Consider the following 18,827-nt stretch of genomic DNA (forward strand, 5'->3'; position numbering starts at 1 on the left):
AAATATAGCAGATAGACACTGGTGCCGACTAATCTGCAAAATAACAAATGCCAAAACTTTAAAACCTTTGATTTCCACGCTCACAGTCGTACTGCTACCTTCCGTTTTTGCTATATTGAATATAGTTAACTAAATAACACTTTATGAATACAGTAATAAACGACTGGTATTTTAGCTACATTAGTGAGACACACACACATTATATATATATATATATATATATATATATATATATATATATATATATATATATATATATATATATATATGTGTGTGTGTGTGTGTGTGTGTGTGTGTGTGTGACGTTAGTGGACTTTGCCTGAATGAGGTTACGACAGGAAAGTTCGGCAAACCATCCACACCACTTCTCAGATAGGAAACATCCATTCAGATGGGTTACTACAACTGCTACCGGGCTTAAAACGTACGTTTATTAACGCACTCTTCCTCGTGAGAGAGCAATCGCGCTATCTTGCCCCAAAGGCAATATGACATCAGTTGTTCGCACCTTACCCTCACTCGACAACACCTGATGAGATCACAGCCCGAGTTGACGCCGAGTTAATATTGACATCCGTGTTTTCACACCGACAAAATCACCACTTGACCATAATATCTCACAAAATCAATACATACAGATGCGTCCCAACATCGAGCAACACGTACCCACGACTTTTTTACTAAAGTGAGGGGTCAGTAACTTGGCATCCACACTCCAAAATGAAGTATTTACTATCCTTATCACCCTTAATTTTTTTCAATCGCCACAGGATGGATAGTCTGAGAGTAAGCGATTCTTTTGTCTCACTAACTGCATTAAATTCCCTTCAGTATGACTGTCACGTCCTAGTGTCTGAAGCGCGACACAGGCAGAACTAAATTACCCATGATGGAGTCCAGAGTCCAGCTGTTCTCTAGATTCCTCCACAGTTTGTACTCAGGGTGAACGATATGGCTCATGAATTCGTAAAAACATTTGTCTTCTAGGATGAAGCTGACTATCCCCGGGTCTACCTGCGAGTAGATTAAAAGCTTAAACCAGTCACTCGGAAAGACTTGAAGACCGAGCAAAATCACCCGAAGGAGATCCATCTACCGTCATATCTCCATGTTGGATGAACCATATATATACATCAGCAAACACCTTTATGTCGCCCGACTCGAGCTAGGCTACAGGTACTCATGGGAGTTGGCCCTTCCTGTTGATACCGAACATACCAGACGTAAAATTTTGCCAACGAAGCCTATTCTCTCACACACCGTGCAACATTTGGTACTTGACTGCAGCTGCCGGAGCCTTGCCAAATGGGGGTCATGGAATTACAACACTGAAGCTAAAGTTTACCTGGTCAAGGCGCTGGATCCCCTTCCATTATAAAGTATATTCCGAGTCATTCCTGCTTCCGAAACAAAGCCCTACTCCATCTGTGCCATCCTAACAAACAGTCTTGCGCTTTCTAAATGATGATGAAACTGCGTGGAAGACGAGACTCAAGAGTGCGACTTATCAATAGGATGTGGGTTATGTCAACACGGTCACCGCGTGCATAGCCATGAGAGAGCAGACGTGACCAAACAGTTATACACACGTCTGTGCCTCTGTAGGCCACCAATAGGATCTTCCTGAAAAATGCGAGGATTATTTAGTGTACAAAGATTTTACAGGAATGAATTTTTTGTATATAAAAAAAATCAGTAAATGAATAGTGCTTTGTTTGAAATATATATATTTCTTTATGTCTTTCAAAAGCTCCATTCCTCCTTCAAATGTTGAAAATAAATGCTCTACCATTTTGACTAGGTTTTCGTTGTGATGACGAGCATCCGCCATATTCCTGGCGAGTAGTATCACTAGGTTTTTACGTTGATCGTCGTAATACGAGAGATAAACACCGATGGGACAAGTTGTGATGAAGATTACTGTAATATCAGGTAACGTACAGCTGTAAGTACGCCGATTTCTAAAACTTCTCTGTCATGCGAAATTAACAGTCTGATGATATCAAGTATATTTTGGACGTTCGGTCGTATGTCTGTAAGGGAAAAAAAAAAAAAAAAAGGCGACACACGATTTTTAGTCAAATAACTCGTTTGATCAAATGGTTATTATACAAAATTCTTTAAAGTTCAAAATATTCCGCTATGCACCCTACCCAGCAGCAGTTTCTCCGTATTTTTTTTTTTTTTTTTATTGCGCTGACCAAAGACCTAACCAGTACTTGGAGGTTTGTGCTTCACTTCTACCTGGAGCTGATGTCGCTGCAGGTGACGCCACAGGTGTTCAAGTTAGGTAATTTGTGATATGAATTACCTTCAGCCCGATGCTTCACGGGTTATACTTATAGAAATGTTATTCATGAATGCTACTAAGATAGGCAAAGTACACACACACACACACACACACACACACACACACACACACACGCTTACGACTCTCTCTATATACTGACATTATCGAAAAGTTGAAAGGTAACTAACGTTTCGGCGTTATTCACAGACCTCCTAAGCAAAAACAAGACGACCCTAAGATGCTATACAGTGAAATCAAAACTATAGTAAACAGTAAAGAAGTTATAATATTAGGACACCTCATCAGTCCAAACATAAATGGGAACATGTTAACAGGTGGCCGAGAGGGAACGAGACAAAACTGATTGAAGACGCTTTTTTAGAAGTTAATTAAAAGAAAAAACTAGAGGTAAAAAAAATCACTGATCTTGTTCTCACCAGTAACACAAACTTAATCAACTCTTGCGAAGTAGAGTTCGCGGCGACTTAATCCAAATATTCAAAATTCTGAACAAGTTTGATAAAGTACATCACGAAGATCTTTTCGAAATACAACAAAATACGGTTACCAGGACAAATGGAATAAAACTCGAAGCAAAAAGACGTAGGTGTGTTGAGCACTGGAATAAAATAACCGTCAGACGTGGTGAATGATGACTATAAATAGTTTCAAAAGTAGTTTAGACAAATATTTTATAAATTCAGGTATACTCTTCGAGAAAAACGCCAGAAATCAACTATAAACGACAGCAGTAACAGGGACAGTAGAAGGCTGATGTGCTGCAGCGGGGAGTTGGTGACAGCTTAAAAAAAATTACTGAGCGGAATTGTATATTCTTGTCAAGTTAAACTTTTTTTTTCTTTACCAGACAACCCAGTCGTGGGCCAATCAGGCCTCCTGTTCTCTTTCTTTCTCAAGTCAACTCAAGTAAAACTATCACGAAAAATGTACTGTGTAATCATACTTTCAGCACTGACCGTCTGTTTCGCTGCACATGTTCGCATGATCACCAGCCTTACAAGCGGTCGCCTGCTGTTTCGTGACCTAATATCTAATCATGATGCATATCACGCGATAGCTGGCGACGTGCGATGAAGTTAATTTAGGCGTAGTTCTACGATGGGTCCTTGATTAAAAGTCCTGATCTTTAAGGTTCCACATTACCGAGGGTCGAACCCTGAGCCTCTAAACTTAGACCTTAGACCAGGAACCTAACTAACCGAATGATCTAACTTATGATCTAACTTGAGACGTTAAGTTCTAAGGATTCATTCTAAATTCAAACCTTACTTAAGGGCCTAAAGTTAGACTTCACCAAAGCCGGATCCTCAAGATCTAAAAACCTACTGACATAACTTTGGACCTAACGTAAGCAAAAAATCTTATCTCTGAGCTAAACGTAACCCAAAATTCTTATCTATGATAACCTAGAAACCTAACTTGACCTAAGGCGTAACTGAGCCTTACACAAACTATGTACCTTAAGAAGAAACAACCTAACCTAAATTTAAAGTATGATTCTAACTTGGATTTTAGTTTACAGCCCTTCCCTAAGAACCTAAAGAAATAATACATATTTCTGTAAAAAAAAAAAAAATTAAATGACCTACCGCCCTAGGCCCTACTTTAAATCTAATTTATCCTATGAACCTAAAGGATAACGAACAACATAAAAATTAATGTATTGTCCTAACTTGCAATCCCTTCCCAAAGAACCTAACTTGACAGCCTGGAAACCGATCCTAAGGAATTAATTCATAATCCTACAGAATATAAATAAACCTATACCCGTAGGCCTATCTTAAATCTAATCTATCTAATGAGCCTAAAGGCTTAAAGCAGGATCTAATCTAGAGCTTAGGTGAAATGACAAACTTAACCTTCCTTACAGTTCAACTTAAGGAAACTAACTGAAATTAGTACCGCTTCCCAAGCCTGGAAAAATCGCTTACCAGTTCTGATTTACAAGCATTTCATATCTTGTATTGAGAAATAAATTCATCATGATTAGGTCTGCGAACAATCAGCAATCAGATGGAAATACATCTTGAGAACTTGTGCAGCCAAGGCGTCAAGCGAATGTGCAATGTAATAATCTTACACATGTATTTCATACTTCTAATGCATAAGTTAAAGAAAAACGTACATAAACAACATTTCTATTTGTATAACCAGGAAGAATTGTGAAAAATGGGTAGAACTAGTTACTGTGAGTAAATCGTTACTCGCGGAATAAATTCCCCTAAGTAGCGACAATGTTCACAACTGTTGCTTTCTTATCACCACCTGTTCCTCTAAACTTTCTGTATTAATTAGGATTTACCAGTCTCTCAAAAGACTCATTTGGAGAGAGAATTTGTGACTTTGACCTATATAAAGACGCACACGTATTCTACCACAGAAAAATGTTTGTATATACATGTATCCAGGAACAGGCGGCCGTAATTCGAACCTGGTACTCGGTTGCCCGGCAGCTGACGCAATCTTGTAAGATGCAGTTAACAGTTTACTACAGTCCACTCTCAGTCTTCGTCTTTACTGAGAAGACTCAAGCTACCAACATTGCGGAAAAAAAAGCCTATCCAACGTCCGCAACCCTTATTTCGTATCTCACACCCGTACTAAAATACCTTCACTAGTAGCTCATAACTGAATCTGGGTCCAGTTAATTCCTTGATGTGTTGCAGCTTGACAGTGGACGTAGGAACACAATGCCAGGCATCCGCATTCCCCGATGACAAAGCAATGATTGAGGAGTCCAACGTACAACAAGACAATATTCACGGTGACGTTCGCGGGGTTTTATGGTTTAAATGACAGATCAGCAAAACCAACAGTAACAGCCTCGTAACGATTTCTGCGCATGGTTAATGAGAAAACGCATTGTATCTACTTATATAAGTCTGTTAAACATAGGTAGAGGACTGGGTTCATTAATATACTGTGCCTACTGAAGTATGCGCAGTGCTAGAGATGTTGCTAAACTTACTTTTTTCAGGCACTAATGATTTTTAAACTCTCGGTGAAATTATCCCCTAAGTGCAGCTTTACTTAGAAATACAGATAAATCCAACCAACACCAGTTAAGGCACCATCCTACCCTACTGGTGTTTCTTTATGGACTCCCGTGATGTAACGGTTAGCGTTCCTGACCGTGACGCATTCACGGGCCTCCCAAGGATCGAGCGCATGGGTTCGAATCATGGTTGCGGCAGTCGGTCCACAGCAACCCAGCTGTTCATCCATCCCTAGGGGTTGGTCGATAAAATGGGTACCTGGCTCAGGATAGGGTGTGTGTGTGTGTATATATATATATATATATATATATATATATATATATATATATATATATATATATATAGATAGATAGATAGATAGATAGATAGATATAGATAAATAGATAGATATAGATGTCAGTTGATATACATCGAAGAGACGAAGCTAGGACTTATATTTATCTCTTGTGTCTCCCCTGATGATGTGATTATTACACGAAAGTGCACTTGGGAACTTATCGTGTTTCATTTTCCCATATATATATATATATATATATATATATATATATATATATATATATATATATACAAACAGACATGTACATATATACATATGTACATAATTCATACGGTCTGCCATTATTCATTCTCGTCGCCACCCCGCTACACATGAAATGACAACCCCCTCACCCCGCATGTGCGCGAGGTACCTCTAAGGAAAAGACAACAAACGCCACATTCGTTTGTACTCGGTCTCTAGCTGCCATGTATAATGCCCATGCCGTCTCAGCCATAATATATATATATATATATATATATATATATATATATATATATATATATATATATATATATATATATATATATATTCAGTGATCTGTGTTTGATATGCATGTCGTGATAGAACAGAAGGATCTTGAAGGAGAGGTTTCACCGTTTCTGTCGATAAATTAAATGTTATATCCCACAGGGTATAAGTGCTTCAAGAAGCCTGTGAATTAAAGATAGGTTTCAGTAACTCACTTGCTACAGAGAACATTCCAGAGGACAGGACATTTGCCAATGTAAACACAGATATTCAAAAAAAGGTAATAATTTCCAGCCCGGGAATCACTACATAATGTACATGGCCTGTAAAGGTATGGAAGCCATCGATGATCCGAGAAAAGAACTCGCGAATCTCATCATGACTTTTTCAACAAAACTACCAGACAAATCTGCTCGGTTTCTTATGTATGATCAACGTGTACGATGATAGCACAGTGTCTGATGTTATGCTGTTAGACTTTCAGAAAACACTGGATGAAAGTCCTGTGTTAAATATTCCTCGAAGTAAACTCACTTGGTATAAATAAGGATGTACTTCAGTGGTTAGAAAACTGGTTGATTGGCCTTGACTAAAAGAAAAAAAAAATAACGTGAGTGACGATCAAGCCTTAGAATGGTTAGGTATAACACAAGTGGTGTGGCGCAAGGCCAAACCTCTCGAGACATTGGTTCTGTATACATATCATGCATGTTATCGAGAAGGAAATCAAGCTACGTGATAAAATTGGATTATAAATTGAATACCTACAACAAACTAATGTGGGTTCACAAGTGGCCCGTCAATCTTGAAAAATGAGTTTTACCATCTTATAAAAATAATGTGAAGCTAAGCTACAAGGTCGAGCTGCTAAAGGTAATTGAAGAAAAAATATCTAAAACTAACAATCTGATGAACTAGAGCACCAAAAAGAAAAGCAGTGGGGAAAAAAAAAAATGCAATAAAGGTGAACAAAATTATGTTCCATACGTTTGGCAGTCGAACCTAAGTTTAAGAAACAGTCTCAGTCATTTCAAGTCGCTGGTGGGCCCACATCTTCAATGGTATGTTCATGACAGGCCAAAACACAAAAAAAAATTACTTGTGTGCCCAACGATACCTGGACTGACAAATATATCTTACATAAGCTTTTATTATCAAAAGGCTACGTGATTAAAAGCCTGCTTTTACAATCAAAAGTCTGAGATATATCAAGACCAAATTTGTCTCAACTCGGAGTGATGGATGCAAACTCATGGCAAATGTTTTATACAGAATGAAGCACATTATTCATAAGGACTGTTGACTTAAGGAATTATTAACCATTTAAAGTCGTTAAAAGGAGCACCATTAATATGTCTCAAAGAATACCTAAACAAATACTTCGCTTGAAGACAACGACTAATATTACTTCTTCCTCCTTGCTGACAGAAGGTTTACAAGCACAGTGTTTCTCTTTCAGCCATTTTTGCTTTTCTACTCCTGCCACATCCTCGAAAGGGCCCAGTAGTCTGTTGTTTATTTTCCTTTGTATTCCTCGGCATTTGTATGCGTTCCATGTATCAGCGACATGACGGAGCCCGGAGGCAAGGGATGGGGCAGACAGTGACGTATTAAGTGGGGGTCGAACCCCAGGGCCCGATCACTTGGCGGTACCCAACAATGTTATAGGGTTGTGCGGAGGAGGGATGTGTTGGAAATGAGATGTTTGAAGACAATATGTTATTCTAGGGGGTACGTCCGAAGCCACTGCTAAAGCCATTCAAGTTATGAAGTCGCTCTTACCCAAGTTTCTCGTGAGACATTTACAATCATGTCTTCTTACTGACAAAGTGAAAGCTAGACTTCAAAAACCATAAGGTAACATCATTTCACTCAACAGAAGATTGTTAAGGCTTGAGGAATTTGCAATTAATCAGAAAAACAAAGAATTGCCTCCTTATATCCGCGATGCTCATCAAAGTAAGCTCATGCAAACATATGCAAGTCCACACCAATAATCAAGGTCAACCTTCCGATGCTTTCAACACGCTTGCATTTGTATCATATGCAAGCGTATATCATATACTAACAGTTAACCAGTAGCTTCATTGTTGGGGAGGGCTCTACAAAGTTGGGTACACACGTGTTTTTTTTTTTTTTAATAAAAAGCCCTTAAACACGTATGGTTTGTTCAGAAAGATATAACATCTTTAAGTGCGCTTCGATCTTTTGTGTAACTTTTCCATGTGTTTATTTTTTCGAAATGTTTCATACCCTTAGCACGAACACGTTAAATCATTATACTCTATATGCGATAACACGAATGCATGGAGTTGACATAGGTGTACATGCTGATTGCTGTATTTTACACATGTGACTGAGTGTAATACACTAAGAGTACAATGAAAATGTTGGCCGACAGTACTCATTTCTATTACGTGATGCATATAAATGCAGTGTTATGAGTGATAATGTATATAATACATATAGTTCAGCTTAAACATACACGTTTTAATTAATTACTACAAAGTAATAGACATGCTTACCAGTAACATAAATAAATCATTTCACGTATCCAGTATACACCAGAGATGTTCTTAACCCAGTAATCTGTCCTGCTAAACTGCAAACTGTTCAAACGATTTCACCTGAGAGAAAACCCTTCCATGAAACTGCGGATTGATCATTGTGCTTCTGTGGCATGTAGGCTGTTACATGGTTTGCCATGACGTAGTGAACGCACCAAACGTATCTGTTCACTTCTCACGCATGCGCTGAGGAACGGACGAAGTACTCTAGATCTGCTCTACTTAAGGTCATTCTTAGTGTCAGTACAATGTTGATTGTAAGTCAGTGATGACTGTTCTGATGATTACCCAACCTGAACTCTCAGCAATGTTAAACTGGTACTATTCCTTTGAGGCCCTAAAGACGGGGTGTCCTTTGGTCTCACCCTTCCTTATCTCGCCCTCGTACACCCTTGCAACAAGACACTACTCTTATCTACATTCAAGCATATTTGATGGCCTTACTGAAGACCACCACGGGAGAGTACGTGGGCATGTAGGTTTTTTTTTTTTTTCATATTTTAATAGTTGTATCTCCTAGACCAAGAGTGGTTCTCAAGTTCCGGAGCAACTGCCTTTCTTTTTTTTTTTTTTTTTTTTCTAATAGTAGCACTGACCTCTGTATTGATTCTTAAAGAAACATACAGAAACGGTTCATTAAAACCTTTAACTGCTATGAGACACGGTGAAATGATATGTGTAGCAGGATAAGAAGCGATAGTCGATTGTGAGTGAGGATAAAACTAGCGAACAGGATTCTTTTAATTTCTAACCCTGGAGGATTGATAATACCAGTCAACATCAGAAATGTGATGAACGAGAGCACTTTAATAGCTATGTAATATGATAAGACTCCAGTAGTATCAGAGGATATTACAAGAAATGGACAAGTAATGACTTCCTCGCATTAACCATGAACGAAATGACTCGATTCACAGAAATACTATTTAACAGCAGATGAGGACAAAATGCAATAAAAAATCGATTATAGCCATTAGTAAAACAGCTGACCACGTAAATGCTCCTTACCGTCAATTACTATTTGTTTCCTTGGCAAAATGATGAATTTATCCGAAATCAATTCCGTATTTCACTAAAATTGGAAGTTTGCCATGCAAACCGAAGGCAGTCCATGATCTTTATCTAGTGTTGAAGTTATGTGGGTCCGCAGAACGCCATAGGGATTTTCATCATTAATCGTTTAGTTTTGGATTACTTAAGGGTAAGTTGCTGACACTATTCGTCCTTTTAATGCCCCATAAAACGAGAGGAATATCCACTCCCTTTTGCAAAGAGATTCCTATATAGCCTGAATGTACACAAATATGCATAGTAGGTTTACATCACCTCGGCAATTGCATTTTTCCGGCTGTTCAGGCCAAACTGCACGTCCCGCATCATCATGACAAAAGAAACCTGCGAGCGTGTCCCACCAAGAGGTATGTACGCTGCCGCGTTGTAACTCTCACTGACTACTCCGAGAGACTGAAAGCCTCAGCGCCTCCAACCCTCGCTTTATAACTTACTGTACTATAAGCTCCAGCGAGCGTTAAAATTACGTTGATAGCAGTGAGTAAAAAAAAAATATAAATATATGCGATCTTATGTTTCACAGTATCAGAGAGCGAGGCTGTTTACTTATATTTTACGAAACAGTATAAAGGTTTTTACCATAATTATTGTAAGCTTTACTGACTTGCAATGCTGACTTGCATCTACCGAGCCTTCCCAAGGTACAACGTACAGATAAGGGGGAGAAGTTGAGAGAAGGTTCCAGTCGCTCCATGATGTAAAAGTGCCCTTTTCCTTAAGACACTCATCTTCTTGCTTTAGAGTTTATCAACTAAGTTCCATCGAAGACTGCATAACTATGTGCATTTTATGCATCCCATGTAAAAATTAATGGACTTAATAGACAGACTGGACTATTTCCATAACTATAATTTTTCCATCTAATTTCTAACGTACTACATGTTACTCTCAGCAACAGTTTATCAGATACATAAACGGATTATGTTAAGGGCAGGGCGAAGGAGGAAGGAATCCATGAACACCAAGCAGGGCTCCGTATCGCTGGAGAAGCAAACATTGCACCGTGAGCACTCTCTAGTTTAGATTACCTGCTTGTAACTGCATCCCTTTCCCGGTACTCCTTTCACCCCACTCCTGCGCGGAACTCTACCAAGGCTGTCCTCTGTAGTTGTAGCGGACCATTGGTCATACCCCAAACACTTTAAGAGTTCACACTTATTTTTTCACCTGTGACATTAACCCTAACCTCCAGCACTCCATGACCAAATTGTCAAACTTCCATCTCCAGAACCTGAGAAGACTTCTCCATAAGATGAGACATGACGTGTGTCGTCTCCGTAGAGAACACTTACAACTCAGTATATGCAACAACCACTTGGACACAAATACACGACGTACCCAGCCAAAAACGCACTCATAGTCCAAACTTCCGGTAACCAACAGCACAAAACACACTACCATACACTGAACAAACTAATTCTACCACTCCCCACAAGCCCATGAACTGCTGACCATCATACAGTTTAATACAAATGGCATCAGAAACAGAGAAATGCCCAACCCTCTACAAGTACAAAACATACACAAAGCCCTAATCCAAGGGGACTGGCATCTAGATCCACCTTCCCTTCCATTATAACACAACTCTGTGACAAGAGAGACAAGGAGAGGGGGGCGGGGGACTCAACATACACCACTATAACCACAAAAGTGTACAAACAAATGACGGCACTTAAAATACAACTCATACGAACATAGATGTAAAACACATATGACAATACATTCATCACCTATACATGTCCAATCTGACCAACAAACCCAACACTTTCAGGGCTCACCATCCAGCATGACTCAACACTCACATCCAAGATCCCAAGAACTACTTATATCCCATCTGCATCCTTTAAACATATTTAGCTCACACAACCAACCAACCAACCAGACTTCCAACCCCCAACACAACTTCGCACCCAACACTGTACACCCAAGGACCACACTACACGAAGTCTCTCCTGACCTCTTATCCATTTTGATAACCCCTGCTAACCCACTCTACCTAAGCAGCCACCAAGAAAAACAGACTACAGGAAAGCCACACAGAGTAGGCTTTGACAGTCTTTCCTGGATATCTCCTCATCCCCTTATCATGCCATTTCACATTTCATCAACTTCACTAACCAAACCAGCAAAGAGTACATACAACAAGACCATAGAGAGCAATAAAACCAAAACTTTGCCACACAAATCATAGACATCATGAAGAATAGAAACAATAACAAAACAATCCTCCAGCACTGCGCAGTTAAACCTAAACAGTATCATCACTAACATAATCACTTTAAAAGACAGCATACTAGCATGCATTCTTTGACACTATGTTCCACAAAAAGAACAGTAACCAACTATAACTCACAGGAAAAAAAATCAATACATCCCATACCACTGCAGGCCACCAAATGAACCACTTCTAACCCAAATCAATGTTGCTCCAACAAAAACACACTAATGAAACAACTCAAAAATTAGCCACAAACCAACCACACCCCTAAACGGAAGTTATGAAAAAATTACACAACCCACCTTGAAATAACTGCTCACCCACCTTTCACAGCCACAGACATTTAAAACAATCAAAATCTTGAAGAACTTAACTACAACTGGCCCTAATAACCTATCAAATTTCCTCATAAAATACTTCAATCTAAATGCAAAATAAGCACTCAGACATCATCAGCCACTCCTGGCAACAGAGCAAAATCCCAAGCATCTGAAAACTGCCAACAAAGTACCAATTCTGTTACCCTCTAAGCCTAACCTTAACTACCCCGTCTTTTTATCACCCAAAATCACAACTGTCATCAATAGCCACACTCCTTGAATCAAGCAATGTGTCCCTCTCTCACCTACACAGCATAGCTTTAGACCTAAGCACTCTACCACTGCACTGCATGTGGATCTTATGCAACAAATACCGAATGGCTTCAACCAACCACAAACCCACTCCCACATTGCATTAATGAAAATAGAGTTCAACAAAGCATTTCACATCACTCCAAACAATATCACATAAAACTTACTTAACATCACCCTCCACAAAAATGACAGAAATTGGTTAACCAATTTCATTGGTGGCTGACAGGCCAGATTGATTTGCAAGGGCTTCATCTCCAAAACCCTCAAAATCATAAATGGAGTTTCCCTAATAACAGTTCTTCCTCTAATCCTCGTCAGACTCTTCCTAAATAACCTACCCAAACTCCCCCTCAAGACCAGACTGTAGAGATCCTCTTACATCCTTATGACCTCACACCCTGACAACCCAAGCAACAACAAACATGCAATGTTAGATCATAGAATTAGAACATTGGCTTCCTGAAAAGAGAGTGTCTGCATTGCCCATAAAAATCCAGTACCATTTTGTTAACCCTAGATAGACTAAAATTCAACCTACACTCCCCGCAACTGAATGGTCAACCACCTCCACTCAACAGAACTAAAACCATACTGGGTATCATGCACATGACATTTCTCACACCACAGACATCAAAGCAGGGGCTATTAAAAAACTAATTGTCCTTAGGACATTTATAATCTCCAGTTTTAGAAAAGGAAAAGAATCTCTTAGAATCTTCTAAAAACAGATGAACCACCCCAAACTAAACTACACCTCCTTCACCTGGTCATCCATCCTCTAAAAAGCAAACATAAAACAATAAACCACACAAAACATATATCCACATATATAACAACCAACCCTAAAGTAGAAATGAAAATCTTACCCCTACCTCGCATTTCAGTAACCTTTATTCACAGATCCCTTCACCCCCTACAAGAATAGCAATGACAAAACACAGAAACATTGAAGTAACCCAGTGAGCACTAAGCACAACCTTCCAACTAAGTAAAACTCCAACCCACCAGACATACACCATTAGTCACACTCTCCTGTTTATGCTATGGGCATCATCCATCACTACAACCCTACAACACAACTTTCAACATATCCCAAGACCCTTCAAACCCATGATGCACTTACCATAAAGAAGACACAGAGCACTTACTACTTAATTACCTGGGACTCTGCACATACAAGTATACAGCATCACAACACTTTATGAGCTGTGGTCCCAACTGGTGGATGAGCAGGCCCCACAGAACTTTCCATGGTTTACCCCAGACGCTTCACATGCCCTGGTTCAATCCATTGACAGCACGTCGACCCCGGTATATCACATTGTTCCAGTTCACAAATCTTTTTCACTCCATCTTTCCACCTCCAATTTGGTCTCCCACTTCTCCTCGTTCCCTCCACCTCTGACACATATATCCTCTTGGTCAATCTTTCCTCACTCCTTCTCTCCATGTGACCAAACCATTTCAAAACACCCTCTTCTGCTCTCTCAACCACACTCTTTTTATTTCCACACATCTCTCTTACCCTTACATTACTCACTCGATCAAACCACCTCACACCACATATTGTCCTCAAACATCTCATTTCCAGCACATCCACCCTCCTGCGCACAACTTTATCCATAGCCCACGCCTCGCAACCATACAACATTGTTGGAACCACTATTCCTTCAAACATACCCATTTTTGCTTTCCGAGATAATGTTCTCAACTTCCACACATTCTTCAAGGCTCCCAGAATTTTCGCCCCCTCCCCCACCCTGTGTTGGTTAGACCTTATTAGGCTACGATCATGGTGACTGTCTTGCCTATTACTGGCCTGAGCATCATGCAGGCTTAAGATAGAATGTGAGAGATAACTTGCATGTGCTGACAGACGCAGACTTGAGAAAGACCTGTCATTCAATGATTTTTCAAAGATGACTCCACTCTTGGAAACTGGAATCCCTTTGAACGTAATGGTAGATCAAGGGTAGTCATCCACCTGCTGATGACTCATGGTTCTTTTCTTTTTTTTTTAATTTTCCTAAAGAAGGAGTAGAGAAGGGGGCCAGGAGAGGATATTCCCTCAAAGGCCAAGTCCTCTGTTCTTAACGCTACCTCGCTAACGCGGGAAATGGCGAAGAGTAAGAAAGAAAAAAAATATACATCTACAGCTTTTTTTGTTGTAGGAAAATTAACAGAATGACAGTATTTTTTCTATCTATTATCAGTCTTCTCTACATGGTACATAAATGAAGTCTAAAAATATATTTTGCTTTCCTTTAAAAAACTGTTCTATATTTGTGTCCAAATTACCTCACATTTGGGGTAACTGGGATTTGGCATAATAATTTACACATACATGGGCAAAATGTGGCTTGAATTAACACAAAAGAGATTAAAACAATAAGCACTTGTAAATTAATAATATAGCCAAGTATTTCAACAATACACTGTAACTTAATAATAATTAAGAACAGGAAAACAAATTGTCTCTAAATACTATGGCCAAAAGAAGAATTGAAAACAATAAAAAAATCCTTCTCAGGGTAATCCAGAACCATAATGATGTCATTTATAAGTGCAACATAGATGTCTACTAGATCTATTTCCCTGAACCTGTGTTTCAAGAGAATTTACTTTTTGAAAATACTTCATGTCAAAGTGTGTTTAATGAAGTCGAACTGCTTCCAAACATATAAATAGTCTTTCTGATGAGCCAACGGAATTGACAATCGTACCACTGTCACTTAGGCAAATATCAGGTATCACTTTCAAGGGATAGGAGATCACCAGCTTTTGATCCACTTGAATTGACTACAACTTCAGCATTGATATCACTTTTATAATTGGATTCTTAAATGTGTCTTCCTGTAGCACACTCCACTGGAATTGGTACTTGTTTTTCATGTGCTTGATGATGGCATGAGATCAGAAACTGTCACACTCATAACTGGTTCTACTCATATTCTCTTTCCTCTCCCTAGGACAATTCTTGCAATTGTCTAATGATGTCTTCATCAATATTGACCCGTTTGTTTTCTTACAATATTTTGGCATATCTTGTTACTAATGTGATTTTTACGTCACTGGGAGAAGCCATATGCCCAGTCCTTACCAAGTAAATCATTAGCACACTGTGGCACTAAGTGCCTAGCCTTTCTATCATAAGATTGAACAGTCTTGCACAACTTGTATTAAAGTCTGCAACAGTCACAATGTTCCACACTATCTCCAACTATTCATGAAGAAGGTGCATAGTCTTCCTCCCTGGCTTACAATATTCCTTTGACCTGCCAGATAGCCTTTTTTACTTAACAGTAATGTATGAATTTTTTTGCATCTTAGCTTCCTATTGAATATGAATGGCCTATGGACTGCAGATCTACCTGCATGGTCTTCTGAGTGTACTGAATCCCAGATGATCCACTAATGGGCTTGCAATATCTAGGCATCCTCCCGTCAGAGAAAGGCTAAATGACAACCTTAGTTCATTGCTACTTTAAAATTCTATGTCTGCAGCACAGTATTAATGGTTGGCGTACCTATGTGATTCTGTAATGATTAAGAATCAGCTTTTCTTTTAGACAATTTCACTGTAATCCCAATTTCTGTACACATATCAATAAGCATCCATATAGACAATAACTAATACTTTACTCAAACACCTTGGGATATATGTAGATTATGAAGTAAACAGAAAATTTGTCAGCCATTTCCCTCCCACTAATCAGGCAACCACAGTGGACATATTTTCAGTAATAAATAGTTCAATGTAGAATTACATGTCTATGAATCACATCTTACCTGAAACTGTGTGATTTTATCCAAAAAAAATGAGCAAACATGACTAAGAAATACACTGCATTTAATGGAAAAAGATACTTTTAAGTAAGTCTTTTGGATATAAGCAATCATCTGTGTGACAATCACAGTTATTCTCCAATAACACAATTACCCCAAAATATTATGGTGTAAACATAAAACATCCTCGAACAGTTCCTTGGTGTCTTGTCAGGTAGTCACAGATGCATGGTCATTCAATGACATCTGTCAGTGGTCTAAAAATCTAGCACCTGTATATCACATCCACATTGTAAATAAAAGAAAGAGTTATAAAAGCAAAACAACGACACTAAAACACACATTGCATATTCTTCTACTTGAAAAACATTAGATTTTTTCAATACATTATTTTCAATCCAATAATTTTTGGGTCCAAATTACCCTGCAGCATGCCAGTTGCCCGTTTTACAATAAAAATGCTAATTTTGATACATTTACATACTATTTTGCATTTCCTGTTAAGCAAAAGTAATCTTTGAATAGGTTTCCAGTGAATCCATTACATTTTTTAAGGTTGTACTCTGAAAGATGGATACACTCCAATCATGCACCCCAAGTCTAAATCACTTCAACTTCATATCCAGAGTTCAGTTATATACCTTTCTCCCAAATTCATAGGCTTTTTTCTTTCCTCCTAAACTGAAATTTAGGCTTTTTTCTTTCCACTATACTGAAACTTTACATAACCTTTTTTCATTTCCCCTTAACTGAAACAAACTTTCACAGGCTTTACATAAACTCAAGTGATAATAATGAGTACTTCCAAGTACACTTAGTACGATAAAATTGGCTAATGTCTATAACGACTTTCCATTACTGTTAACAATGAATACTTGGTGGTTTTGTCCTGCAGCATCAGTGTATTGTTTAGAGAATAAATAATTTGGATATTGTATTTCATCAAGCAATTCCACTTGTAACTAGTTGGCAAAATAACCAGTACAATAAGTCAATAAATCTACAAATATGGTTGCCAAGGGAAATTACAAAAACAATTACCAGAGCATACCCGGTTTCCTTTATGTTTCATAATTTTTTGTACTTGAAGCACACTGGTTAATTTGCAAGACTAATTATTAAAGTATTGATACAGACATTATTATGCATCTGGGTTACGGTAAGGTGAGATAGGCTTGGGGGAGCCGGGGACAGAGCTCTCTTCCTCGAGGTTGACACAGATTAAGTGGCTTGGCTGGTTTAACCTATCACTTTGCTTAGACCTGAAGATGTCCACACATACGAGTTCTCTCACCAGCATGGGATTTAGAACAAGCAAAAGTAATCTGTTCATTCAACTGAACTGATATTTGTCTGAATCTCGATATCTGATGAACAAAACCTCTCTACGAAATCGATAAATCTAAAGATAAAATAGAGACATAAAATGATAGTACTTTGCATAATAGTATTAGAGTCATCGGTGCCGACAAATTAGTGTCATAATCACTGCCTACTAAAATAATCGGTTTCCGCCATCGTACCGGTGATGGGTCTGGTAAACTGGCAAAAATGGTATCCTTTATCAAAAGTATACCTCTTAACCCATGAGGAATCATGACAAATAGAATACTATTAATTTCCCCATTGGAATATACACCTATCACGTCAACATAAAAAAATACACGGCATCATGTAAGCTAAAACCAAACACTCGTATGAATGCCAATAATCAAACAGTTTATTGGGCTTTGACAAGCTATTACGTCCTATACAAAGGCAGATAGACATTGTAATATATACTTACTGTTTTCTGCTTTTTACAATCCGAATTTGACATGATCCCTCTTGTTTTTCGGAAATGTACACAAATATCCAAATTTTACGTCCAGGAAGCCACGTTCACAATAGACGACACGATCAGCGACAGATAAAAGAGTTCGATCCTCTAAGCTTCAAGTCGACTAGGAATTCTATCACTTTTATCCTTAAATGTCATAGATCCGGTTACAATACATGACACTAGTTCACACGTCTATTTCTGTAAACAAATGTACCCGAGGAGAGGACATTGCACTACCGATGGAAGTACTTTACAAGTCCCGCCGCGATGGTGGCTCATTTGACAAGCCACTTGTGGCTAACTCACTTCACATCCTCCACATTGAATCCCTTTTGGAGAAAGGTTGTTTGTCAAAGTACTTGTTTGCCAGTAGAAACTCTTTACTGATTGACCTTGCCGATATAAAATTCGCTTTAAAGATTTTGGATGTTGAAGTTTGCCTTAATGACACTTTTTTCACATTAAAGTCATTTGATAGCTGAAAACGTTTGTATGAACGAATAAACTATTTCAAAGTTGAATGAATGGGCTACATACTTGTCAACAGATAGGCTGTCAACGTCGTTACAACCATCATCTTCATATCTTCAACACCTTAATGTGCCCAAGATAATTATCTTAAAATTGTTCAGGT

General features: G+C 38.6%; 2 protein-coding genes across 5 annotated transcripts in view; one reads left to right on the forward strand and one right to left on the reverse strand.

The window, feature by feature from the left end:
* Positions 1-18,312, reverse strand: part of Papss (PAPS synthetase) — a 58,401-nt gene extending 40,089 nt beyond the window's left edge. Inside the window, exon 1 of one of the 3 annotated variants that reach the window (XM_071657738.1) lies at positions 18,158-18,312. In XM_071657738.1, coding sequence (XP_071513839.1) covers positions 18,158-18,190 — 33 coding nt within the window. In that variant the 5' untranslated portion in view covers positions 18,191-18,312. Of the gene's footprint in view, positions 1-9,987; positions 10,141-18,157 lie in introns of those variants that run through there. The other 2 variants (XM_071657741.1, XM_071657737.1) reach the window with 2 other exon arrangements.
* Positions 1-18,827, forward strand: part of LOC139746475 (charged multivesicular body protein 7-like) — a 194,226-nt gene that overhangs the window by 149,766 nt on the left and 25,633 nt on the right. Inside the window, exon 1 of one of the 2 annotated variants that reach the window (XM_071657743.1) lies at positions 18,414-18,535. The exons of the other annotated variant lie outside the window; for it this stretch is intronic. The gene's annotated coding sequence lies outside the window, so the exon portion shown is untranslated. Of the gene's footprint in view, positions 1-18,413; positions 18,536-18,827 lie in introns of those variants that run through there. 2 annotated transcript variants of the gene reach the window in all.

This window comes from Panulirus ornatus, chromosome 65 (assembly GCF_036320965.1).
Source record: "Panulirus ornatus isolate Po-2019 chromosome 65, ASM3632096v1, whole genome shotgun sequence".
In the NCBI taxonomy this organism is placed as follows: Eukaryota; Metazoa; Arthropoda; class Malacostraca; order Decapoda; family Palinuridae; genus Panulirus; species Panulirus ornatus.